This window comes from Natator depressus, chromosome 9, assembly GCF_965152275.1.
Source record: "Natator depressus isolate rNatDep1 chromosome 9, rNatDep2.hap1, whole genome shotgun sequence".
Classification (NCBI taxonomy): Eukaryota; Metazoa; Chordata; order Testudines; family Cheloniidae; genus Natator; species Natator depressus.
In genome coordinates, this window is record NC_134242.1 from 48,969,518 (window position 1) to 48,997,031 (window position 27,514).

Consider the following 27,514-nt stretch of genomic DNA (forward strand, 5'->3'; position numbering starts at 1 on the left):
TCTTGTTCTGGACATACTTATGGCCAGATTCTTTCATTCTTAAATTGCATAGAACCTCATTTGGGAGTAGTCCCATTGCAGTCAGTGGTGGGAATCACTGAGGGCTAGACTGTGATACTCTTGCTCACGTTGAATAGTGCTTCGTATTATGAATAATCCCACTGAAGTCAATGGGACTTCATTTGTGGTAAGGAACTACTCACTGTGAGTAAGGAAATCAACAGTCTGGCTTGTAATTTTTAAATCAGTGGGTAAGGTGAATACCTGAATTTTTAATTTGAAGAAGGCAGTGTCAGAGCCATACCTTTTGGACAAGCTAACATTAGCTGTGATTGGTCCTTATGGTGTCAGGGGAAAGCTGAAGGAAAGTGTTTTATTATTTTCCTGAAATGACAGATCAAAATGAGAACATCTGACTTTGTGGTGAACATAAAATGAGTAAAATAGGTAAGAGCATTGTCAGCTACGTTTTGCAAACACATTCTGTCCATACTCACTACAGTCACTCCGCCTGGGATGTCCTACACTGTTGACAGTCAGGTTACAGTTGTTGAAAAGTTAGGGAATTAAGCTAATCTTTGTTTTGATGGTAGCTTTGTTGATAATCTAGGAAACTTTCAAAGACAGCCAGGAAATCCTCTTGGATCTGTATGCATCTGTCTTTTCAAAATATCAGTGGACAATACATCCCAGTTTGAGAGTTGGTAGGCTTTTTTAGTTCTTGACTGTTTGGACTTAATTGGGGGAGGGGGGGGTTGTTCATCTCACTTCTGATGGTTCATTTTATATTCCATGTTGGACTTCATAGGTTAGATCAGATAAGAGGCCTGATCTGGGATAATCTTTGGTTTAGATTTCCCTTTGTCTCATACTGGCCTAGTATACTTCAACTTTTCACTGTTCTGATTAATTTTCAATTTAATGACTAGAATTATTAAATTATTATTTATAGCATCAAATGGGTGTGAGACACTCTTAAAATTTAGGCAACCACACCTACAGCTGAAAATTGTTTTCAGAATTTGCGTTTTTCTGTCTTTTCTCTCAAATTCATGTGTCTTACTTTTCTATTTTTGCTCTCTATTTAAATGAGTTGGCAAGTCCTATGATCCTATGTTTGTCTCCATGGCCTGGAAAATTTAGGAATTATTTATTTGTAACTATATAGCTAAAGTATATTTCATTGGTTAAACCATACAGTTTAAAGTGTGGTTCTATTCTAGAGAGTAACAATGTGAAAATGGATTGTAGCATTCCATGTTTGCATCTCAGTGATTTCCATAGCAAATGTGCTAAATTTACAGTGATCAGAGCTCAAGGGTTTGTTCGGTTTGGTGAGAGTTCTGGGGGTTCTCACAAGTTCTGGGCGTATTCTCTTCGTAGGCATATGGAACGCTTTGAAATGGTAGACTCTTACAATGTAAAAGAAACTCTTGAAGTACAAACACTGTATAAGTGAAAAGATGGTTTATTGTCAGCCATACAAACTCCTCTTGGGAGTGTAAAGTCAAGCTGGGTTCTTTCCATTTCTCACATCATTTCCGGTAATAAAGCTCTTGTAGAACATGTTAAATGCTTGTGTCTACACTGCAGCTGGGAGCATGCATCCCAGTGTAGGCAGACAAACACATGCTAGCTCTGCTCAGGCTACTGTGCTAAAAATAGTAGTGTGGCCTAAGCAGCGGCTCAGGCTAGCTATCCGAATACAAACTTGCCCAAACCCTGGGGCATGCACCTCCAGTGGCTAGCTCAACCTGCTGCCTGTACAGCTGAGGCCACACCGCTATTTTTAGCATGCTAGCGTAAGCAGAGCGAGCGCGTCTGTCTACCCAGGCTGAGAGGCACACACCCAGGCACTGTAGACAAAGCCTTAGTGACATTCATGCTCTTTGTTGCTGTCAGTGGGTTTTCACAGTTGTAGCTAACTGGAACTTTGTAAAGAATTCTCTACATGGCTATGCAGAGCGGAACAGGAGTAGATATTTTTTTGTCATTATAATAAGGAGATGTGACACACAGAGCAGGTCTGCTGTGGAAAAAGGTGCCACTTCTATCCTCTTCAGAGTGGAATTTCACTTTAAATCAAAATACCAAATTTTGGGAGCGGCTATTTGTAAAAATGTAGTGGCTTAAAAGTGAGCTCTTTAATTTGAATGGTCAAGACATGTCTCTACTATGTCTTGATATCACCATCTCCAGTAAAACTGTAATTTGTTTTAATTGTCGAATCTGATCCTTCTACTCTCTTGTCAATAGCTGCCAGCTTGGTGTTGGAAGGTAAGCATAAGGTGAGCTTAGATGGGGGAGGGGGAAGGAGCAGGAGCTTGTGTAGCCGATTGGAGTGAGAATTCTTTCCTTATGTATGGAACGTGGTGCAACCACAGTAATAATGCTTAGCTCTCACATAGCCCTTTTCATCACAGCATGGGTTGGCAGCAACAGCCAAAATGTAAATGTTAGGGATGGGCCAAGGAGGAACTAATATTCTTAGAGGTTCTCGTCCAAGATGTTGTATGGTCTGGGTAATGCAGGAGATCAGGCTGGATGATTAGAAGGTCTCATTTCTGGCCTTACAATCTCTGGAAACTCTCTCTTTCTCTGCTTTGCGTTTACTTGCACCCTATATGGTGACGGCATGTCCTAGTGGATTAAGCATAGGACTGAAAACCAGCATGTCCCAAATTTTAATCCCATGTTTGATACTGTCTCGGTATAGGGTACTAAACAAGTCACCGTGTCCATGTTCACATCAGGAAATTATTCTTTCCTTCCTTGCAGGTCTGTTGTGGTGATTAAAATGTAAAATGCTAGTAAGCACTGAGTATTATTATGGTAAATTACATCCAGATGGAGTCCTTAAGTGTTCCCTTCTATTGGATGCTGCTGTTTTCTCTGTGTACCCATATACCCTCTCCTGTAACCAGATCCCATGGGACTACACACAATCCAGTAATAGCCATTTGCATTTGTATAGCTGTTTAATAGTTGTAATACTTAGCACTTATATAGCTTTTAAATGCCCAGTGCATCATTACTTAATGTCTGCCCCGGAACTGAGGTTAGGCATGTGAATGAATTCATCTGAGAATAGTCCCAGTTCAAAGGCTAGCAAGAGCCACTGAGATGATGACCTTTACCCCATCCCACCTTGTGCTGAAGCCCAAGCCCTTCATTTACAGAATTCCAGCATAGGCTGTCGAGCACATTACGCCACTGACATGCAGAGATCTGCTGGATAGCAGGCTAATTAGGAGAAACACAGGGTATAGACTGGATAGTGAATGAGCAATAATTTGGCGCACAGCTCGTCTTCCCCATTAATGCCAGTATCTGCACATCACTTACTCTTTGGTCACTCCAGCTGATTCTACAGTTCATTTTCTGTGGTGTGGCAGAGGGTGATTTTTGTTGCATTAGGCCATGTCTACACTACCACTTATGTCAGCAAAACATATTTCTCTTAAGGGTGTGAAAAAAGCACACCCCTGAGTGACATAAGTTTTGCTGGCATAAGTGGTAGTGTGTATGGCGCTATGTCGACAGGAGAGCTTCTCCTGCCGACATAGCTACCGCTGCTCTTTGGGGGTGGTTTAATTATGTCAACAGGAGAGCTCTTTCCCATTGGCATAGAGCAGCTACATGAGAGATCTTACAGCGGTGCAGCTGCATTGGTACATTAGTGCCACTGTAAGGTCTGTAGTGTAGACATAGCCTAAGTTATGAGAGGAAGACATTGCGTTAATGTGAGACACCATCACCCAAGCTCCAAGAGGCTCTTCTGTTTCTGTTCCAGAACATAGCTTTACTACTGTCTCAAAGTGAGGGCTATCACAAGGGAATACAAATTCTTAAAAAATAAAAGTTTCAACTGGCACTGCCTGAGTTCATACTGGAGTGGGCGAAGCGGGATATAAATAGATATTATACAATGGCATGTATAAAAGCTGCATATGTAAATGGGGTCTGAATGAGCTCTCCGCTGACATCCAGTGATGTGGGTAGGGGGGAAGACTTCAGCAGCAGACCACGTTTGCGTAGGCATGCCTACTCTGCCTAGGTGCGCAGCAGGTGGAGTTGCATTGCCGAAATGATCAATTTTGGCTGGTTTTAGGTTACAAATCACCAATAATTGAATGCAGGGGTAATGAAATGTTGTTATCCTTACTGTACGAGTAAAGGGCAGCCGACATAGCTCCCCTCTCCCTCTACTGCACCCTACTCGCAGTTGGCTGTCCTTGGTTAGCGAAGACCCAGAGTTCAGAGGTGCATTCACAGTGTTTAGCTTCCAACCGGGGGTGGAAAGAAATGCCTCTGCTGCCACCTCTGCAACTGGCTCACAGCCACTGCGGCCCCTCCCCCGATGTCAAGTTCTGAGATTCCGCCATGTAACGCAGCTCTTCGTGATATCGGCTCTGAGTGATTTCAGCAGGTCATGGGGAACCTCACTGACAGGGCAGTTTCTGTGTTGGCTTTCACAGCAACACTGTCTGTACACAAGGTGTAAGCTTAGCCCCTAGACCTGCTCAGCAGTGATGTCAGCTCCAGGAATTACCAAACAGAAACAAGGGCTCTCAAATGAGTCTAATCAGCTCTCTCTTTAAATGCTGGAGAGGGGCAGGTCAAGTTGTGTTTGGGACTCTTTAAGGAGAGTCCACATCATCACATAGGTATATCTGTCACCAAGCAGTCTCATCTTCACTGGCATTTGGCATCCCTACCTCCTGCTTAGCAAATGAGGTCCAGCTTCGGGTGACCCTCTCAGTCAGAGCATGCTAAGCACAGTTCTGCTGCCCTTTACTCGTAAAATGGGATAACAATGTTTCGTTACCCCTTTGCGTTCAATGCTAATGATTTGTAACCCCAAACCAGCCAAACTTGATCATTTGGGCGAAGCAGCTCCATCTGCTGTGCACCTAACCAGAGTGGGCGTGTTTGTGCAAACAGTCTTCTCCTGAAGTCTTCTCGTCTCCCCTCTCCTCCCCCCGGCTCATCACTAGATGTCAGAGGAGAGCGCGTTTGGACCCTGCTTACACATAGATTTGACTTAATATTCCACAAGAGAAAATATATACTTAATGCATGAGCTATGAGAAAGTAGAGATGAGTTTCTGGCCCTTTGTGGTTCTCTGGATGTTTGTTTATAATAAATGCACCTCTTATAGTGCTCTTTATTGACAGATCTCAAAGCAAGTTACATATGAGAGAAGTGTATTTATCCTCATTTCGTTGCCATAGAGAAATTGTAGTGAAATGACTTGATCAAGGTCTCACAGCAGTTCAGTGGCTGAACCAGTAGTTTTAAAAACCAGGTCTCCTGATTCCCAGTGCAGGCCTCTGACAGGAACCTGAAAAAGATGTTTTGTTTTAAGTCCCTGCTGTCATTAACTTATGCCTCTTAATGAATCAATGATGGATTACTGCAAGATCAGTAAAACACCCTGGCCAGATTTTCAAGAGAGACTCTACATTGGGGTCTACAGTTTTGAGTGTCACTAGTTTGCACCTCTAAAAACCCACATTTGCGTACACCCAAAAAGCAGACATGTAACTACTCAAATTTTCATGCGCAGCTGCCATGTATACCTGTGGCCTGATCTTCCTGGAGATTCACCTGTGCAGCTCCCACTAAACTCAGTGAATGTTACGTGCACACCAGGACGATTGGGTCCCTGTGAACTGGGGGTTTTCCCCTGAACTAATAGTTGGAGGCCTCTTTAAAAGTTTGGTTCGTATTAGACAGCATTTCAATTAAATGTCTCATCTCTCTTTTTCCCCAGTGAAACTATAGAGTAAATATATACTCCCAAAGAGTAGCTCTTGTATCATGTATGTATTAAAGTTCAAAAGCAAGAAAGGGTGTGTTGGGGAGGAGGGAATCCATGCACCATTCTGTCTTTCAAAGCATGTAGAAAATAACTGTGCACCCAAAGGGACGTGGCAGGCTTGTGACTGCCTAGACTTCTCTTCCATGGAAATTAAAATATAAAATTATATCAAATGGGTCAAGAGAGATCAAACTGAATTCAGATTCCTTGATTCATTCATTGGGGTTCCTGAAAATAATAGCATTTTATAGTGCTGTCCATCTTCAAAGCCCTGACAGACATGAATTAATCCTTACAATACCCCCGTGAGGAAGATGTAGTGTTCATCACAGTTATTACAGGCAGGGAAACTGCTAAAAAGTATATCCCATTGGCTAGTGCTGGAGTCTCATTACATGGTCACACGTCTTAATGCAACAGCACCACCACGGGACAGTTAATGTTGATGTAGTAGTGTCTGTGAATGTTTTCTGGCTTTCGTGGTTGTAAACTATTTCCATTTAAACAATGCAATAACTTTTTTTGCATTCAGTACTCTTGGTCTTAAATCAGTCTTTGAGGGGAAAAGGGCAAATTTCTGTAGGGTGGGAGAGAAGGGGGGAAAGTAGTAGAGCCAGCAGCATATCCAAGTCCATGCTAGGAAATTAAAGGGTTTTTCATAATACGGAGACAGCTGAGAAAAGATGAGTAGAAAAGGGAGAGAAAGAGACTAATGGTCAGTCCTAAATTTTGGTCCAACCCAGCTTCCAAAAGCAGGAAGTGGTATGAAACAGGAACAAATATTCTTCTGTCATCAGAGATGACCCCTTCCCCCAAAGAGATTTTAGAAGATGATATTTCTGTTGGTTGTATTTTAGGACCATAGTAAGTGTAAAAATCATTATGCAACATCATTTGTTTTCTATAGCATTGAGTTATGCAGTTGTAGGACAATGGGAATGCAAAGTCCTGGCGGGGGAAAAAAGAAGTACAATTTTAACGTATTCAAAAATACCCAGAAAGTGACAGGGGAGGCATATATATGTGTAGTGTAGTGCGGTGTGGTTCTACTTTGTATTTCACAAACTTCTCCCTGTAAAAGATGCTTGCATTAGTAGGTGATTTAGGACCCAATCTAACTCCCATTAAAGTGAATGGAAAGAGTCCCATTAAGTACAGTGGGAGCTGTATCGGGCCCACTCAGTTCCCAGGAACTGGAAGCAAACCTTCTGGTTCAAATACCACTGCTTGGCATTTAACCCTTCACTTCCACTTGGACTGCTCAACTGGAAACACAGTTGGCTCACACACATAAGGGTTAAGGTCATCCCAGCACTAACAAGAAGTCCTCGATCAAGTGTGCTGCTAGCTAGTCAGAGGAACAGCCGGATTCTGGTTAACCTCTGGTTTGAGGCAAGCAAGAGGTTCAACTTTAGCAAGAGCACAAGAAATGATTATGTCTGCAAAGCTACATTTGAGTGGCTCATGGCTTTGGGAATCGATTCGACCAGCTATCAATGGAGAGAGCGAATCAATCAGCTCAAGACCGACTGCCACAAAGTCAAGGATGCTAACAGCACCTCTGGAAACTCCCCATCTTCCTGCCATTTTTACAAGGAATTCAACTGCCTCCTGGGACCTTCTGCAAGCATAGGGCCCACTGTGTGCACAACAATCTGCTGAGCAGGGATGTGACTCTTATAACCCCCCAGTCACAGGCACTGAGGGATGATGGGCAAGAAGTGGCCCAGGTGCTGAGGTGAGTGCAGCGCACCCTGGGTCTGTATTCAGAGGAGCAGAGTGGTCCTAGGGGACAGCCTGCAGTGGAACCAGCAGAAGAGGCAGGTAAGTTTCTGATGCCATTTTTGTTGTTAACATATGGATGGGAGGGATTTCTGGCTTATAGCCATATTGAGTTATTAGTACAAGCCGGGTTTATAGTGTGCTTCTGTTCAGGGTGGAACCCGCATCATTTCTGTAGTGCCCTCCTCCCTCCCCAACTACCACATGGGATTCAGAATGGACACTGGGAGCTGAGAAAACACAGTTAAGGTGTTATGATATTTTTACTAGTTATTCACTGATTGATAGAAATATGGCTTGGGGCACTACAATGAGGAGCCTCACATACATCTGCCTGCTAATACTGCGGCACCTTATAAATCGGCTGTACCTGCACTCTTTCAGATCGCCGGTTAACTGAGTAAAAAAAAAAGTTGGCTGTAATGAGACCAAATGAAACCGGAGTCTGTGTTTGGTCCATAGCTAGCTAAATCCAAATTACAGTGCAGGGTGGGTGCATGTCTGTGTTAGGAGTCCCCCTGGCTGGCAGTCAGTCAGGTCTGTCCATGAATGCAGGGTGCTTACAAGGAGGCTGTACTACACCTTTATGCTACATCAGCATCTTGTCGATTTTAGCATGGATTTTCACCCATTGCTGCCTGTTGAAGAAAGCAAATCTCTCATGGAGTTAGGAACTCTGGACCGTTGCTTACCTTCTGGAGCAGGGCATACTTATTAGGGCCACCTCAGTAGTTCATAAGTCCCCTCCATTTGGATGCCTGCTAGTCAATCACCAGATGCTTTAAAATCTCCTTAGCCCACGAATGGCTTGTCCTCCACTGGCCTGGAACAGAAGTTCATACTTCCACCCAGGGACCTCTAGAATATCAATGTCCTCCAGAGCTTGCCCTGCCTGAAAGGATTGTAAAATCCATAGCTAGTGACAACCTACTCTTCCCCTAGGAAAAGTAGTGAGGATTTATAAATCATTGTAACTGAATTTTGTATGTGTATCTTACCCTTATGTGTGATGGCTTTTGGTGCTGCTCCATCTGGAGTAGCCGCTATTTTGTGTGAATAAAATAAAGCCCATTGATTAAAATGTGTAGTCTTTTGACCTTGGGAAGTAAAGCAGCTCCCTTGAAAGAGTAGAAATGTAATTTTTTTTATTATGGTCAGATGATAATGTGTTCTTCCATTTTCCTTTCAAGGCCATTTCACCTCTGTAGGGCAAGTGCACGGCCCCAGGAGCTTGGGGGAGTAGATGCCTCCAACTACATGCAGGAAGAAAGAGTTCAAGATGTGTTGATGGGAGAGATTCTCGATAAAACCGATCAGCAGACTTTAACAGAAAGACCAGATTGAGTACCAGAAAGATAAGGATGGAAGAAAGGTGGAAAGAGAGAGAGGATGCATAGCACGAGGAGCGATTGGTGGCACAGTTCTTGGAGCATTACCTGAGGTTGAGGAAGGAAGGGAGACTGCAGCAGAAGGAGCTGTTTGAGCATTTGCTTATGCTTGTGGCCACCAGAGTGTAGGTTGCAGCATCCGCTCCACTCCCACATTCACTTCCTGCTCCATCCCTATGTCCTGAGTCCCCTCCACGTTATCATGTCTTGCAGACTATACAGACTTTGGACAGTTAAGGGGTTGGCTGGACCATCTCACAGCCAATGAATACTATTAAAGGGAATGTTTAAATGTACCCTGTGCTTTCCTCCGCTCCAGTCCAGTTGCAGCCTGCATGTGCAAAATACACTGGAAAGGTCAAGGAGAACAGAGGAACAGGAGACATCCAGAAACAGCTGTCAGTCTTATTTGGAAACATGCACTGTTCACTGTTTTTTGCACCCTTTGGATATTGTGTTGTATGTTTGGATGGCAGCTGGTCTGCATGTCTGGGTTTTACACTTTTCTTTCATGTTTAAAATAAATATTAAATTTGCACACATGGCTTCTTTAGCAAATTTTATTATATGTAATGAAGTAGAACTTCATCACAGTACCCCATAAGTTGTGGGTTCAAGTACATGGCTGGCCTCACTTAAGATTTTTTTTTAAAATGCAATGTCATAGTAATCCATAAGCATAAAACATTTCCATACATTTCAGCACAGTGAGCAATACACTGTGTGTAGTGGTACATTAAAGTGTTTACAAACCAAATTAAAATTCTTCCAAAGCTGCTCCACACCCAAAAACAGAATAATTACAAATAGCATTTCAGGCCCCCCGCCTCTCCCAGTGCATAGGACCATGTAAACCTATCATGTGGGTGCGTGAAGCATCCCTGATTTCCACTGTGCATGTGAATCCAGCCCTGGTAACAGATGCACTTTCTGGCTGTGTGTGAGTCCACTCTTGGTAAAAAGATTTTTCCTTGTCCCCACAGACACTGCACAGCACAACAGGCCACAACGTTGCAGACTGGCATCCAAAAGGTTCTGAAGGCAGCGCCAATGATATTTCAGTCTTCCAAATGCATATTCAACCACCATTGTACAGCTGCTGAGTGTATAGTATGAACCTTCTTTTACCAGGGCTTCTGTGAACAGGATAGGGTTTCAAAAGTCATGGAAAAATGGGGCATGCAAGGTCCCCTAGAACAACAGTGGGGAGAGGGATTCTATTTATAACTGTTATTTGGTGGGAATAGTGTCCCAGCTTGTCCACAAAGGTAAAGCCCTGATCTCTGGAAAACCCTGGCATCATGCCCCTTGCCAGTGATCCCACATTAGTGTCTATGCATCTGCCGTGGTGGTTGACAAGGGCCTGCATAACAATGGAGTAGTACCATTTGTGGTTTATATTCTCATGTGCTCCTTGTGGAGAGCAAACTATAGGCATATGAGTCCCATCAGTGGCCACTGAGCAGTCTGGAAAGCCCATTCTCTCAAAGTCAGCAGTAATTTCAGGAACACGTATGCCTACTACCTTTGGCTTTATCAGGAGACAGGGAGTTGCGGGGGGGGGTGGATGGGGGTGGGAGATTGGGGGGGGGCAGTCAGGGATGGGGGTCCCAGGAGGGGGCAGTCAGGAGACAAGGAGTGGGGCGGGGATTGGATGGGGCAGGGGGGCCTGTTGGGGGCAGGGGTGTGGATAGGGGTCGGGACAGGGAGCAGGCGGGGTTGGAAGTTAGAGACAGGGGGTCCCGGGAGGGGGCGGTCAGGGACAAGGAGCAGGGAGGGTTGGATGGGTTGGGGGTTCTGAGGGGCACAGTCGGGGCAGGAAGTGGGAGGGGGCGGATAGTGGGTGGGGGGCCAGGCTGTTTGCGGAGTCACAGCCTTCCCTACCCAGCCCTTCATACCATTTTGCAACCCGGATGTGGCCCTTGGGCCAAAATGTTTGCCCACTCCTGAGTTAGACCCTGAGCATGTAAGCAAGAACCAGTCAGCCAAGCACCTGAGAGAGAGAGTGTGTTCCATGCCAACTTTGCAATCTGGCCTACCCTATCCAATGTCCTATCTCCAGCCAGGGCCATTCCTGATGGTTCAGAGGAAGAAGACCCCCCCCCAAAAACAAAACAAAACCCCAAAACACTGTGTCGGAAGAATCCCTTCCTACCTCTTGCAGGTGGCTAGCTGAAACCCTGAAACCTGAGCTTTTAGGAACATAAGACATTAACAGGGAGAGCATCCCAAGCAACACTGTCATACTGTCCCACTCATAAATTTGTCCAGCTCTTTCTGAAAATTAAGTTGTTTGCCCCTACAACTCCTATAGAGAGGCTGTTACTCCTTTGGTGGTTGGAAACCTTCTGATTTCCAGCCAGAATTTGTTCATAGCCAGTTTATATCCATTTGTTCTTGTGCCAACATTGTCCTTTAGCTTAAATGGCTCTTCACCCTCCCTGATATTCCCTATCCCTCTCCTTCTTCCCACCATTTATAGAAAACAATCATATCCCTTCTCTGCCTTCTTTTTGCAAGACTAAACAAGCCAAGCTCTTCTAGTCTCTTCTCATAAGATAAGCCCTCCATTCCCCTTATCCTAATAGCTCTTCTCTGCACCTCTTCCAGTTTGAATGATTCTTTCTTGAACATGGGTGACCAGGACACATTATTTCAAATGAGTATTACCAGTGCCTTGTACAAAGGCGTTAATACTTCCCTTTCTCTCCTGGAAATGCCTTGCCTGATACATCCTAGGATCGCATTTACCTTTTTCACAGTCACATCACATTGGTGGCTCACAGTCACCCCATGATTGATCCCCACAACCAGGTCTCTCTCCTCCTCTGTTGCTTGCAACTGATGACCCTTAGCTTATAGCAGAAATTCTTATTTTTAGACCCGAAGTTGTTACAAGATCCTGTTGGTATCATTTTTATTAGCGTAAGAGGGACAAGGCAAATTGCCACGTTTATTGTAAATACAACAAAATATTCCTATATGCAATTTCTATATAGATCCATTCACACACACAGACATTCACACACAGGTTCTACATAAAGGTTGTTATAGTTACCAGCCTAGATGTTGCTCGTGCCAAGTCGCTGGCCAGGTGGCCTGGACACGAGAGTGGAGCCGAGTTGTTGTCAGATGCTCATCCGATGCTCCTGGAGGGTGGTCGTAGAACCAGACTCAAAGAACACAGTCCCTGGACCCTATTTTTATAGGTCTCTGGTTCAATACAAGTCTATGGAAGTTGCTTCATCATGCTGAATTTACAACTGAGATGACCATCAGTCAGCTTAATCAGCAGGTGGTACATCCATGACGGCTCCATGATGGCTAGGTGTTATCTTCTTGTTCTTCGTTTTGGGTGGATTCCAGTTCACCCCTCAGGGGTCATCCAGTTATCTCTACTTTGCATATTCTTCGGCCCATCGATATCAAGGTTGAAATTCTTAGGATTAGGCTGGCACCATTTACTAACCAATTATTTCCCTGATTTAGGCTCTCACTTCCATGCACTCATCATTCATTCTTTTACTTAACAACACAATCTATGACTCTTGATTCATTTAACAAGTTTTATCCCACTATCTATTTTTCCCTCTTTGGATACCAAGATTTACATAGGCATGACAAGGGGCCCCCACGGGGGAAGAGCATCATGGTGTTGTTTTAAAGAACAGCATTGTTTCCTCAAAGTTCTTATCACTTTCCAACACAGACTCTTTGTCCTGTACCAGCCTGAAATAATTAGCACTTTGGTCTTGCATTTGTTACAGAGTGAAATTCAACAGCATGGAACTGATGTTCATACCTTTTTACAATACCTATATACTCTTTTGTCTATCTTTATTTCTACTACTACATAATTATAATTCTATCATACTTATATAACTGAGGGCGACCCAACAAAGTGCATGACCTTGCAAGTTGTACTATTTTATCCCATTTCTATCACTCCAGTCTTATAGCTCTTCCTGTATAACATTCAGATCCTCCTCTGTATTGATGAAGATTAGTCCCAAGACCCCGACCTTTGAGGAGCTCCACTAGTAACCTCTCTCCAGTCTGACAGTTCAGCTTTCAGCACAACCTGTTGCCTTCTCCCCTTTAGCCAGTTTGTTATCCACTTTCCAATTTGTGTACTGATCCCCATCTTCTCTAACTGATAATTTCCCATGTGGTTCTGTGCCAAATGCTTTACTGAAGTCCAAGAATATTAGAGCTACTACACTTCACTTATCTAAAAGATCAGTTATTTTCCCTAAGAAAGAAATCAGGTTAGTCTGGCATGATCTACTTTTGGTAAATCCATGTTGCATTCCAGCTCCTTTAGCTCTGTGACTTCAGTAGTATGCAAGGTTTTGGAACAAAAATAACTAAAGTCAGACTAACCGGTCTGTAATTGCCCAGATCACTTTTCCCCCCCTCTTATATATAGGTAGGACATTAGCTGTTCTCCAGTTACATGTTACTAACCCCAAATAGATAGATGTATTAAAAATCCTTGCTACTAACTAGACTAGCAATCTCATGTGCCAGTTCTTTCAGTATTCTGTAATGGAAGTTTAGTCCTCCCAGTGAGTACGCATTAAGCTCTATGTGTTCCTTATTATTATCCTTATTGAAAATTGAGGCAAAGTATCATTTAGTTTTTGGGCCTTTCATCTCCTTCCTATCCATACAGCATAGCAGCCAAATTTCATCCATCCTTATTCTCTTTTTATCTATATAACTAAAAATTCTTCTTATTTATTTTAATGTCTTTGGCAAGTGCTGATTCAGCTTGACTTTTAGCAGTTCTCACTTTATTCCTGCATTTTCTAACCTCCATGATGTAGCTTTCTTTGCTGATCAACCACTTTTTCCATTCTGAATAGGCTCTCTGCTTACTCCTAATAAGCTTTTTGAGGTGGTTGTTCATCCATCTGGGTCTGGAGCATTTCTCCACAAGTTTTTTCTCTTTTGCTTGGTATTCCTGTTTTGGATAGTTGATTTGAAGGAATTCCAAACCTTTTCCCCATTTAAATCCTTGAGCTTTTCAGTCCAATTGACTTTAACTAATTCCCTTTATTTCCCAAAGTCTGCCCTTTTGAACTCAAAACCCATAGTTGATTACCCGGTTTTCATTATCCTTCCCTTTAATTTAAACTGAATCAACTTGTGATCGCTCAATCCAAAGTTATTCCTACAACCAACCCTTCTGTGATGGCCTTACCAAAGCCAAGTCTAAAATTGCATCAACTGAAAAATCTCTGCCAAAAGGTTTGCCAGTGTCTCACAGATGCTCTGCCTGATTCCTAAAATAGGACTGACCCAGTGAGCTGGAGAAGTTCTTCCACTAGGTCGGAATCCATGTTGATGACTCTTGCTGCTGGGAGCATGCATATCTGAAAATGGCTCAGCTGGATGTATCAGTGGGCTCATGGAGTATGGACACACAAGGTGTCCTACAGTCCACTATGAACCAAGCCCTAGAGTAGCAATAGCTGGTGTGGGTTCTAGGAAGGAACCATGGAATAAGCTGGGGTATGCCACCAGAAACAGAAGGTCTGACTTGAGTCTGCATCATGCAGTATGGAGATGTCAGCAGTGTTGGGTGGCCCATGCTTACAGTGCAATGTGGATGCTTAAGTACGGGCTTGAAAACACCAAATCTGGAAGCCTGGGTCCCACAGACACAAGCTTACTATGCAGTGTAGCCATCGCCACAAAGGCGGAGCATTCGTTACGGTCACAGACGGCATTTACCTGATTGAGTTGTCCATTCAGAACAGATCATTACTTTTGAGTGCTGTTGTCATGCCAAACCCTCAGATGTTTGGCTTCAGTAGGCTGTGTGCGTGTGTGTGGCTGCTGTTAATGTGTCTCTCTGTATATGTGTGAGAAGCTCATTTATGAGATGGAAGCCACCAAGAGCAGAGATGGAATTTGGCTATTTAGCTAGGGGGAATTTCCTCTGAATTTCCTGGGTTTTTCCCAAATGTGAGTTATGAGACTGATTCAGCTGCTCTTTTATTCCCTTCTGGATGAACTGCCTTTTCTAATGCTTTTAAACTGCAGCTAAAGGCTGTCTAATGTGCTGAGTTTTCAGGGATGTCAGATCTGGCTTTTCCATAAACAAAGATGCACTTCCTGTTTCCTTCATTCAGGGAGCTAAATTGTAATGGTGTGGATGGAAGACTGTTTTCCATGCGACTGAGAATAATTTACAGCAGCTTGTGATCATACAAAATTATACTGTGCTTCAGAAGTTCCATTGTAGATTTAAAATACCTTTTTTCTTAGCTGCAAGAATAAGCATGAGCTGATCAAAACAGCTTAGCTCAAATCCGAGGTTTTGCCTTGCAACATGCTGCTGCAGTAGCATTCAGTGAAGTCTGCATAGCTTAAATACATGCATAATCCTTTGCACATACACATACATCTAAGAACTCTTAACTTGAAGACTGTTTCTGCAGAGGCATTATTAAGCTTGAAAAACAGAACACCCCCTGAGCAGGTTGCCTATTAGAATTGTTCAGAATACCTTAACCAATGATGGTATGATTGGCTGTAAAATCAGGTTCTAAGTGTTTGCAGAGACCGTTATATTGTTTTTAGCAGTGTAGCCCAGTATGTTGTACATTTTCTTTACCCTCCTCTACCTAAACACATAAGTCTTCAGATCTAAGCCTGGCTAAATCAAAGTAGTATTTTTTCTACTTTATATCTTAATGTCAGTGACTCTAAAGATGTGAATGTGGTTCCTTTCTAAAGAAGTCCTTTAACAGAATGCCATCTTTTTTAATCATGCTGGGCCAAATCCTCTGTTTCTCCTCCTGACACACAGATTATTACTGGATTGCTCAACAGCATTAGTATACTTCTGGTGTAGGAATAAGGTATACATTTAATACCTTTAATTTACCTATTATGAAAGCGCCATTGCAGTTTCACAGTTAAGATTGAGTTGAATTTTAGTCATACAGCAGGGATTCAGCTACTTTGTTACATAGGAAGAATACAGCGTATTCTCCCCAAAATTATAGCACTTGCTCTTTAAGGACAGGTTTGATTTTCTGGGCATTTACAATAAATCCATTAAGATCTTTAATATTTAAAATTAAAAATAGGTCTACAATGAAGCAGAGAAACTGCCAGCTAGCCCTGCTCCATTATATCTGCAGCCAATTCCAGGCCTGTAGAGTGGAGAAAAGGAGAGAGCCTGGCTCATTTTGGGGCTGACTGGTGGAGCTATGGCAGGAGCTAGCCGCCTCTCTATGTGAGGGGAAGGATCACTAACCTGCCCGCCAAGGCAGCCACCTGGAAGGAAGCACTGTCGCCCCAGCCATGGGAGACTGTGGAGGAGACCTAGAAGCCTTCAGCTGTGGAGGCTACTGAATGGGCAAAGCCCAGGGATGTTGTAGGGCTCAGCCTGACCAACTTGCAGCTGCCCAGTCCAAAGGAGACTGAGTCTGTGATAAGGTGCTGCTCACGACCCGTGAGAGGACCCTATGGGAAGCAGGCCACCCAACTAATTGGACTAGAGTTGCCACGCCCCAAAATGAACAGACACTGGTAGGAAGTAGCCCAGGGCAGCAAATTTGGACTCCCTACAACAGAGGTGGGCAAACTACGGCCCACAGGCCACATCCAGCCCATGGGACTGTCCTGCCTGGTCCTTGAGCTCCCGGCCTGGGAGGCTAGCCCCCAGCCCTTCCCCTGTTGACAAGTCCTGATTCAAACCAAGTTTTTGGATTCAAGGGTAAAGTGTTCTCCCAGAACTGGATGAGGTGTTCTGGATAAGCAGAGTGGAAAAGGTCTTGGAGGGAATCCCAACAACTGATAGGTCTCAAAATGTAATTGTAATCTGGGAATCATCATAGAATTGGTGTGTTTCTAGTAGGGGCACACAGAGACTGGTTCTTGGCCCTGCACTATTTAACCTATTTATTAACGACCTGGAAGAAAGCATAAATTCATCATTGATAAAATTTTGGAGATGGCACAAAAATTGGGGGAGTAATAAACAATGAAGAGGACAGGCCACTGATTCAAAGCAAACTGGATTGTTTGGTAAACTGGGTGCAAGAAAACAATATGTGTTTTTCTATGGGGGGAGGGATAGCTCAGTTGTTTGAGCATGGGCCTGTTAAACTCAGGGTTGTGAGTTCAATCCTTGAGGGGGCCATTTAGGGATCTGGGGCAAAAATTTGGGATTGATCCTGCTTTGAGCAGGGAGTTGGACTAGATGACCTCCTGAGGTCCCTTCCAACCCTGATATTCTATGATTCTATGAAATATAAATATATACACATCTAGGAACAAAGAACACAGGCTATACTTACAGGATGAGGGATTCTATTCTGGGAAGCAGTGACTGAAAAAGATTTGGGGGTCATGGTGGATAATCAGCTGAATGTGAGCTCCCAAGGTTATGCTGTGGCCAAAATGGCTAATACAATCCTTGGATGCATAAACAGGGGAATCTCAAATAGGAGTAGAGAGGTTATTTTACCTCTGTATTTGCCATGCTGGAATTCTGCAATCAGTTCTGATGGCCACAATTCAAGAAGGACGTTGATAAATTGGAGAGGATTGAGAGAAGAGAGTGATAGACTCAAGGAGCTCAATCTGTTTAGTTTAACAAAGCAGAGGTTAAGGGGAGACTTGATTAGAGCCTGTAAATGTCTACATGGGGAACAAATATTTAATAATGGGCTCTTCAACCTAGCAGACAAAGGTATACCAAGATCCAATGGCTAGAAGTGGAAACTGGACAAATTCAGATTGGAAATAAGTGTAAATTTTTAATGGTGAGGATAATTAACCATTGGAACAATTTACCAAGGGTTGTGGTAGATTCTCCATCACTGACGACTTTTAAATTAAGATTGGATGTTTTTCTAAAAATATCTACTCTAGGAATGATTTTGGGGAAGTTCTATGTCCTGTGTTATAGAGGACAGACTAGATGATCACAGTGGTCCCTTCTGGCTTTGGAATCTATGAACTTATGTGTATGGGGGAGTACAGTCTGGCACACTGCTTTCCCAGAACTGCTCTCATTCGCCAGCCTTCTATCCTTCTCAGTACATTTGATTTAAAGCCAAAAGTCAGTGTAACACTACTGAGTTTTAATGACCATTTTTATTAACCAGTTTATTACTCGAATTATGTAGCAATAATATAATTTTGGCATCATGTATGTCTCATTTCATCTTTTATGCAATCTCCTTTAGCTGTTTGAGTAAACTTTTGAGCCACTTTTGTTGAGAGCCTGCTTTTCCTTAATCCCTTGTCTGATCTTTTAGATCAGGCCTCATTATTGGGGAAGCAACCCCTAAGTTGAGGTTATTTTTCAGTATAAAAGATTCTGGAGATTTGTATTTTATTTTTAGAAGCTCTAATATCTCCGTTGTTTGCAGCAAGCTTTTGGAATTTGGTAAGGAGAAAGCCTTGGGGCCAAAGGAATTGCCCTCAGTTTGTCTCATAAAATTCTGTTCAGGCGTGAATGAAAGATGAACAATTGAAAATTTTAATTTCCTTTCTCTTGCTTGCATTGTCAATAAAATGTTGGGAGTCTGCCAAAATTCTAATTAAATATGAGCTCATCTAAGGTCATGACCATGCTCCTGCAACCATCGCACAGCGCACTGTGCTGGAAAGCTTGGGAGCAGCCCCTCTGGGAGGGAGAGAAAATGAGATGGAGTCTTCCTGTCCATCTCCCCAACCCCCAAACAAGCCCCAATGGCCAATCCCCCCGCCCCAGGATGTTAACCTGCTGTGAGCGAATGTAGTTAGTCCTATAGCGCAGGCTGTGCTGTTCAGAGTTCAAACCCTGCTGATGATGCATGATGGGGTTGTTAGAGGTGCAACAAATATAATTTACTTACTTTTTTCCTTTAAAAGACCCTAGGAAATGACATACACTTTTTAAAAGAATGTTATTTAGGTTGCAAAGTCAAGCACTCAAAAGTTAGGAAATCCCAGAATTCAGGTGGCCTGTGCTCATGCACTGATAGTCTTTAGTTACATGATTACATACTATTTTTGTTACTTTCAAGTACTTGACTTTATAACCTTAATAGCATCATTTTAGTGTGTGCTTTATATATAAAACTGTATGTGTATTCAGAGAAAGATGAATGATACCAAAAAAACCTCAGGCTTTTGGACTTTCCCCAGTGGTGGTCTTATTATTTTATCTATGCAATGTACTGCTCCCTCAAAGAGGGGTAGAACACAAGCTCAAGGGTGATGATTTTCAAACATCCTCCTGATGTTAGCTGTCTAATACCATATTTAGTCACCTGAATTAAGTAGTCTAATTTTCAAAAGTACGGAACACCCAGCACCTTCCATTGAGGTTCTCCAACCTCCTCCATTTCTTCCTTTTGGTGGCTGTTTTCAGACTTCAGGACCTTTGTTCTTTGCCTAGGGAAACTTTTCTGGCTTTTTAATCAAAAATCTCCTGTTGACATATTGAAGTCAAGGGGAGTCTTTCCATTAACTTCAGTGAGATTTGGCTTGTGCCCTCAGAGCAGAGGGAGTGGAATAAGCATTTTGTCCCTGACTAGTGTGTGATGGTGGGATATGTCTGTATAAAAGGGGGAACTCCATTTTGTATTATGTGCTGAACTCATGTCTAGCCCAGCCCAGCCAAGGTTAATGAATTGCATTCCCAGTAACTTCCCTCTTCAGGAAAGATACTTGACACCAGCACTGAGAAGCCATCACAGAGCAATGGGGGCCTATAATTCTGGAATGGCTCTTTATTACTTCCCCACCTCCATGGAACAATCAGTGTTTGCTCCCCTTCCTACTGACCCCTAGGCTGGAGCACTCCAGGAGAGCACATGGCAAGGAGAGGGAGACTCTTTTAAAGAGGGTGTGCTGCTCTGAGCAGGGGGCTGACTGTCACCACATTAGCAGGAGAGAGAACACAGAAGGGACTGTACCCAGCCTGAAATGCTGACAAACCTTGGACTCACAGAAGGGACATAGATCAGACTAAGGGCGGCTGTGTCTCTGGACTTTTGTTGTGTTTGAAGAGATCTTTAACTCTTGATGCTGTCAAGAGTAAAGTGACTGTGGTCAAGAAATTTGTTTGCTACCCCTGTGTTCTTTGATGTCCTGTCCCATTGTCCCTGAAGGGGCCAAACTAGAAGCCAGAGTGACCACATCAAGGTGGAACTCTGAAGGAATGTATGTAAGCAACTGGGGGGCTAAGGAGGTCTGAGACACTGGTTTTGAGGTCTGGGGTGGCTGGATCATCCCAAGGGAAGGGCTCAGACAAAGGGTCTGTCCTGCGTAGCCAGAATCTTTACCCAGACAGAGTTGACGTGGAAACACGTGAGACCTTGCAGTTGGGTCCACTTAGAACAGACTGGTGTCTGTGCAGAGGGGTATTGGCCCTGGTGGTAACATAGTGCACACAGGCCTTTCCTGTAAGAAGACTCTCACGGGTCAGCCGTTGCCAGTTATCTGAGTTTTCCAAAAAAGAGTCATGGTGGGTAACCCAGAGGAGAAATAACAAGGACCATCCCATTGATGATGTGCACTGAGTTAAATGTCAAAGGGAACAAATGTTGTCATTTGTAAATTTCAGTAATCATTTACCAAATATCATTGGGCCTCCAGTTTTCTAGTAAAACTCATTATCAGATCTTCTCCAGAAAAGAGCACAAAACAGAAATACCATATAGTAGTGATTAAGAAAAGAAAAAAATATTTCTTATCCCATTTTCTCTCATTCCAGGTGCTGGGGCCATTTGTTGCATCTGAATTGTGTATCATTAGTTCTCTAAGCACCGTATCGGACTACCTACTTCATGCACATGCACGGCACCATGGCCAGTCCTCAGGAGCACCTGAGCTGGCCTTCCTCTACAAACTTGATCACCAATACTTTCAGTGAAGACAAAGACTTCAGTGGGATACATGGTGATCATGCACCCACTGGAAACCATCCTTCACCTGAGATCATAGAGGATGTGCGAGAGAAGGGCTTACTTCAGGCAGATCTAATAGAAAATGTGGGCAGTCCAGTCACCACAGCGGTGTTGACCAGCGTCAGCGAGGACTCTAGGGACCAATTTGAGAACAGTGTGCTGCAGTTGAGAGAACAGGATGAAGCAGAAACAGCTGTGCCTCAGGGCAACAGTAACACGATGGATGGAGAGAACAGTGGGACAGATGACATTAAAATCCAGTTCAGCAGATCCGGGAGTGGGAGTAGTGGGTTTCTTGAGGGACTTTTTGGCTGTTTGAGGCCTGTATGGAACATCATAGGGAAAGCATACTCCACTGACTACAAACTGCAGCAACAAGGTAAGCCTGTGCCACAGAAATGCTCCCAGTGCATTTCTTCTTCCCTTCATTTCTTTTAAAGTGAAGTGTGTGAGGATGCTAAAAGTAATGAAATCCCTTTCCCAGCTTTCCACATGACCATTTGTCTGACACTCTCTCATACCTAACATACAGAGTTGCACAGAAAACAGTCACTCCGTAGTGAACCGCAAGCGCAGAATTGTATAAGCTAGAACTGGAAAAGACCACTTACATGATCTACTCCATCCCCTGAACTGGGAAGTGGCAGACTTCGAAGTTGAGACAATTATTTAAATTAGTCGGGATGTGGTGGGGCAGTGCCCCGCCCCCAGGCCAGACTGGGCTACAGCAGGCCAGAGCGGCTGTGTGGACAGCCAGCCAATCAGAGAGGGCCTGCAGGGAGCCAATCAGGGCCAGGCTAGGCTCTATATAAAGGCTGCCCAGGCGAGAGGCGGGGAGTTCTCCCAGACCTTCAAGGGAGAAGGTCTGTCTCCTGAGCGAAGGAGACCAGCACCCAGGACAGCGCAGTGCTGGGCAGGCTTGCGGGAGCTGAGGAAAGCTCCAGCCCCATACCTGGCAGGCTGCAGGCCCTAATAGAAGGGCCCACAAGGTGCAAGGGGGCCGAAGGGGAAGCAGCCCAGGGAGGAGAGGCGGACAAGGGGAGTGAAGGAGGGCAGGGAGGCTGCCGCCAGAGGGTCACTGGGCTGGGACCCAGAGTAGAGGGCAGGCCTGGGTCCCCCCTTCCCCCTTGTACTACACCCGGCTGTTAGAAGTGGCCATAATGGACTGCACGCTACCCCTGATAGAAGGGGTCAGACTTTGGGGATTGGTTGGCCACTGCGGCTGGGGTGAAGCGAAAAGACTGCTGTTAAACCTCCCCCCTTCCCTGGAAGGGGGTGAGCATGGACTAGGGGGCAGTGTCCTGAAGAGAATGCTGCGAGAAGGGAGCAACATGGGTCCAGATACCAACGGAGGGTGAGAGACGGACGGGACACCACCAGTGGAGGGCGCTCCACATGGACTGAGCTAATTCCCAGAGGTACCAACAGGAGGCGCTGCGGTGGTGAGACCCAACCCCGTCACAGAGGACTAGAGAAATCTATGGGGAACCTAAGGAACATAATCAAGTTAGGTGATTGGGCAGGACATGGCTGATTAAAAATAATGTTGACAAATGCAAGGTAAGGTACAGTGGAGGAATAGTTGGAACTGCTCACACACCTTCCACCATACAATCTTAATGCAGGATTTTCCCATGCTGAATGTATTAGCTAGTGTTGTGTCCAGTCTGGTACTAAATATCTGAAACATTGGGGCTTCCATCACTTCCCTGTGAGAATATTCCACTGCCTCATACATCTTGTTGTCAGGAAGACTTTCAACATTTAACATTTCGCTCCCTTTTACCTCCCCTCCCTACCATGCTGAACAATTTTTCTCTGATCTTGGTGTTTACACTTTTCATATATTTGTGGACAGTTGTCATGCCCTGCATCCTTTAATTCTGATATAAAAGAGCAGGACAGAAAGAGGTGGTGTGAGAACAAATGGATTGCCAAAAATTATGGATATTAACGAAAATTGTTAATGTGTTAATGAGGTTATGAGCATAAGGCCTACATATATTATATCTTTAAAAGTATAACCTGTCCCCAGCTTTGGGAAAGGAAAAAGGCAGATTAGAACAAGTTCTCATTTGAAATAGGGAGGTGTGACGGGGTGAAGACACCTCGCACTGGACTGGGAAAGGTTAACTCCTCACTGTGGGCAGAGGAAGCCACGCACCCACATCCCTACTGGGCATGCTCTAGGTGTAGCACCAGTATAAGAGGGAGCAGCCCAGCTCAGTCTGGGCTGACCGCTGGAGAGGAAGGATGCTCCTTGCTGGCTCCTGACCAGGAGCCACTGACGCCCTGGCCCGCGGAAGCCAGAGGCGCCAAGACCCAAGCAGATGCCCAGCTACCTGTGGATGCCCCAGGGAGGTCTGAGCTACAGGGAGTTGCACTGGCCAAGGAACCCGGAGACCCCAAAGACGCGCAGACTGCCACCAGGAGTAACATGGTAGGTAGGAAGTAGCCCACAGGAGGACTAGCCATTGTCCTGATGATGGTCAACGTGTTGCAGACGGATCCCCGCTGACCCAGTGGCAGACACTCACCACTGACGGCGCCCTGATCTGGAATCCGGTGGAGCAGGGAGGACCCAGTCCCCCTACCTATCCACCACCCCTGGGTGGTGGCCCACACACCCCAATGGACCGCAAGGCCATACAGCCTCGCCTGGAGGGCAATTCTATTGTAAGGAATGTGGGTGAAGCCAAGCAGGAACAATTAAGATTTTTGTACACCAATGCAATGAGCCTGGATAACAAAATGGAGGAACTCTAACTACTGGTGCAGGAAGTGAAACCAGATATTATACGGATAACAGAAATATGGTGGAATAGTAGTCATGACTGGAGTACAGGTATTGAAGGATGTGTGCTGTGCAGGAAAGACGGAAATAAAGGCAAAGGTGGTGGCGTAGCATTGTATATTAATGATGAGGTAGACTGTAAAGAAATTAGAAATGATTGAATGGGTAAGACAGAGCCTGTTTGGGCCAAAATCACTTTGGGAAAGAAAGCTACTAGAGGTTCCGTAGGGATAGTATTTGACGTATTCTGCAGACCCCCAGGATCTGATTTGGATATGGATAGAGACCTCATTAATGTTTTTAATGAAATAAATACTACTGAGAATTGTGTGATTATGGGAGATTTTAACTTCCCAGATATAGCTTGGAGGACAAGTGCTGCTAATAATAGTAGGGCCCCGATTTTACTGGATGTGATAGCTGACAGATTTCTTCACCAAATAGTCACTGACTCAACAAGGGTCAAGCATGCCCTTTTAGATTTGGTATTGGTGAGTAGTGAGGACCTCATGGAAGAAATGGTTGTAGGGGACAACTTTGGTTCAAGTGATCATGAGCTAATTCACTTTGAACTAAATGGAAGGCTAAACAAAAATAGATCTACAACTAGGGTCCTTGATTTCAAAAGGGTTAACTTAAAAAAATTAAGGGAATTGGTTAGGGAAGTGGACTGGACCGAAGAACTCAAGGATCTGAATGTGGAGGAGTCTTGGAATTATTTTATCAAAGTTGCAGAAACTACCTGAAGCCTGCATCCCAAGCAAGGGGGAAAAATTCATAGGGAAGTGTTGCAAACCCATCTGGATGAGCAAACATCTCAAACAGGTGATTAAGAGAGAGCCTACAAGGAATGGAAGATGGGATGGATGAGCAAGGAAAGACCTCTTGGAGGTCAGAAAGTGTAGGGATAAAGTGAGGATAGCCAAAAGCCAAGCGGAGTGGGACTTTGCAAAAGGGAATCAAAACCAATAGTAAAAGGTTCTACAGCTATATAAATAAAAAGAAAACAAGGAAAGAAGAAGTGGGACCGCTAAGCACTGAGCATGGGGTGGAGATTAAAGATAATCTAGGCATGACCCAACACCTAAACAAATACTGTGCCTCAGTTTTTAATAAGGCTAATGAAGAGCTTAGGGTAGTGGCAGGGTGGCTAATGGGAACTAGGATTTTGAGGTAGAAATTAGTACATCTGAGGTGGAAGTCAAACTCAAACAGCCTAATGGGACGAAATCGGGGGCGGGGGGGGAGGGTTTGGATCATTTTCATCCAAGAATATTAAAGGAAATATTAAATGAAATTGCAAGCCCAATAGCAAGGATTTTTAATGAATCTGTAAACTCTGGGATCGAATCCTGTGAATGGAGAATTGCTAATATAGTTCCTATTTTTAAGAAGGGGAAAAAAGGTGATCTGAGAAACTACAGACCCCTTAGTTTGACCTCAGTTGGTATGCAAGGCCTTGGAACAAATTTTGAAAGAGAAAGTAGTTAAGGTGAACGGTAATTGGGATAAAATACAATGTGGTTTTACAAAAGGTAGACTGTGCCAGACCAACCTGATCTCCTTCTTTGAGATGATAACTGGTTTTTTAGACAAAGGAAATGCAGTAGATCTAATCTACCTGGATTTCAGTAAGGTATTTGGTACAGTTTCACGTGGGAAATGATTAGTTAAATAGGAGAAGATGGGGATTAATATGAGAATTGAAAGGCGGATAAGAAACTGGCTGAAAGGGAGACTACAATAGGTCATACTGAAAGGTGAACTGTCAGGCTGGAGGGAGGTTACTAATGAAGTTCCTCAGGGATCAGTCTTGGGATCAATCTTCTTTAACATTGTTATTAAAGACCTCAACACAAAAAGTGGAATTGTGCTAATAAAATTTGTGGATGACACAAAGTTGGGACGTATTACTAATACGGAGGAGGACCAGAATATCATACAAGAAGATCTGGATGACCTTGTAAACTGGAGTAATAGAAATGGGATGCAATTTAATAGTGTAAAGTCCAAGGTCATGCATTTAGGGACTAATAACAAGAATTTTTGCTATAGGCTGAGGACATATCAGTTGGAAGTGATGAGGAGGAGAAAGACCTGGGTGTATTGGTTGATCACAGGACGACTATGAGCCACCAATGTGATGTGGCCATGAAGAAGGCTAATGCAGTCTTAGGGTGAATCAGGTGAGATATTTCCAGTAGATACAGGGCAGCGTTAGTACCATTATACAGGGCACTGATGAGATCTCATCTGGAATTCTGTGCACAATTCTGGTCTCCCATGTTTAAAAAAGATTAATTCAAACTGGAACAGATCCGAGGAAAGAAAAACCTATTTTATGAGAGGAGACTCAAAGAGCTTGGCTTGTTTAGCCTAAGCTAAAGAAGTCTGAGGGGAGATATGATTGTTCTCTATAAATACATCAAAGGGATAAATACCAGGGAGAGAGAGAGAAGTTATTTAAGTTAAGTGCCAATGTGGACACCAGAACAAATGGACATAAACTGGCCCTCAAAAGTTTAGGCTTGAAATTAGACAAAGGCTTCTAATGATCAGAGGAGTGAAGCTCTGGAACAGCCTTTCGAGGGGAATAGTGGGGACAAAAAATCCTAACTAATTTAAAGACTGAGTTTGATAAGTTTATGGAGGGGATGGGTATAATGAGACTCCCTACAATGACATGTAGCCGATCTGTGACTGCTAGCAGAAATTATCTCCGATGCTTGGTGATGGGACACTAGATGGGGAGGACTCTGAGTTACTACAGAGAATTCTTTCGCAGATGTCTGGCTGGTGGGTCTTGCCCACGTGTTCTAGGGTCTAACTAATTGCTGTATTTGGGGTCAGGAAGAAACTTTATCCCTGGTCTGATTGGCAGAGACCCTGAAGGTTTTTCACCTTCCTCTGCAGCATGGGGCACTGGTCACTTGCAGGTTTAAACTAGTATAAATGGCAGTCTCTCTGTAACTTGAAGTCTTTAAATCATGATTTGAGGACTTCAGGAACTCAGCCAGAGGTTAGGGGTCTATTACAGGAGTGGGTGGGTGAGGTTCTGTCACCTGCATTGGGCCGGAAACCAGCTAGATCAGGGGTTCTCAAACTTTTTTTTGCTGAGCCCCTCTTTGAAAATATTTCACGCTGTGATGACACACACACTCCAAAAGTGAGAGCAAATTACTGTGCATACTCATAGGAGCACCAAGTTAAGTATGTAATCATTATCCCTGCAGTCAAAGGCACTGAAGCCTTTCAACAAATGTAAAGTAGGCTTACCATATTTCAAGTTTCCAAGTAGAGGACACTGCCGGGGGGAAAGGGAAGCTGGGGGTGGGTGGGTACAGCAATACTGTACCAGGCCACCCTTACTTCTGCACTGCTGCTGGCAGCGGTGCTGCCTTCAGAGCAGCCCCCCAGCTCTGAAGGAGCGCTGCCGCCAGCAACATTACAGAAATAGGAGTGGCAATACCATACCATCTCACAATGCCCTATAATAGCCTTGTGACCCTCTTCTGTGTCGAGACTGCCAGTTTGAAAAGCGCTGGACTAAATGATCACGATGGTCCCATTTGTCCTTAAAGTCTATGAGTCTGTGTGTGTGAATAAATATGATGGCTACAAATGTTCCTTGGAAATTTTTAACTGTTTGTTGAATAATAGAAAACCAAATTTTTAGAGGAAACTGTCCAGACTGCATCTTCCATAAAGTGCCATAGTCCCCCTGTCTTGATGATGCATCCTTGGACATAGTGTGTCATGGAAAATGTAGTCTGGCTAGGGAACCTGGCCCATACAGGAGAC

The 27,514-nt window shown here is 44.0% G+C and overlaps 1 protein-coding gene across 10 annotated transcripts in view; it reads left to right on the forward strand.

The window, feature by feature from the left end:
• The window catches only part of MAP3K13 (mitogen-activated protein kinase kinase kinase 13), a 133,272-nt gene that overhangs the window by 69,766 nt on the left and 35,992 nt on the right, over positions 1 to 27,514 (forward strand). For all 10 annotated transcript variants that reach the window (XM_074964102.1, XM_074964101.1, XM_074964099.1 and 7 more), the window contains one exon: positions 20,727 to 21,298. In XM_074964102.1, the coding sequence (XP_074820203.1) occupies positions 20,800 to 21,298 (499 nt within the window). In that variant the 5' untranslated portion in view covers positions 20,727 to 20,799. The remainder of the gene's footprint in view (positions 1 to 20,726; positions 21,299 to 27,514) is intronic.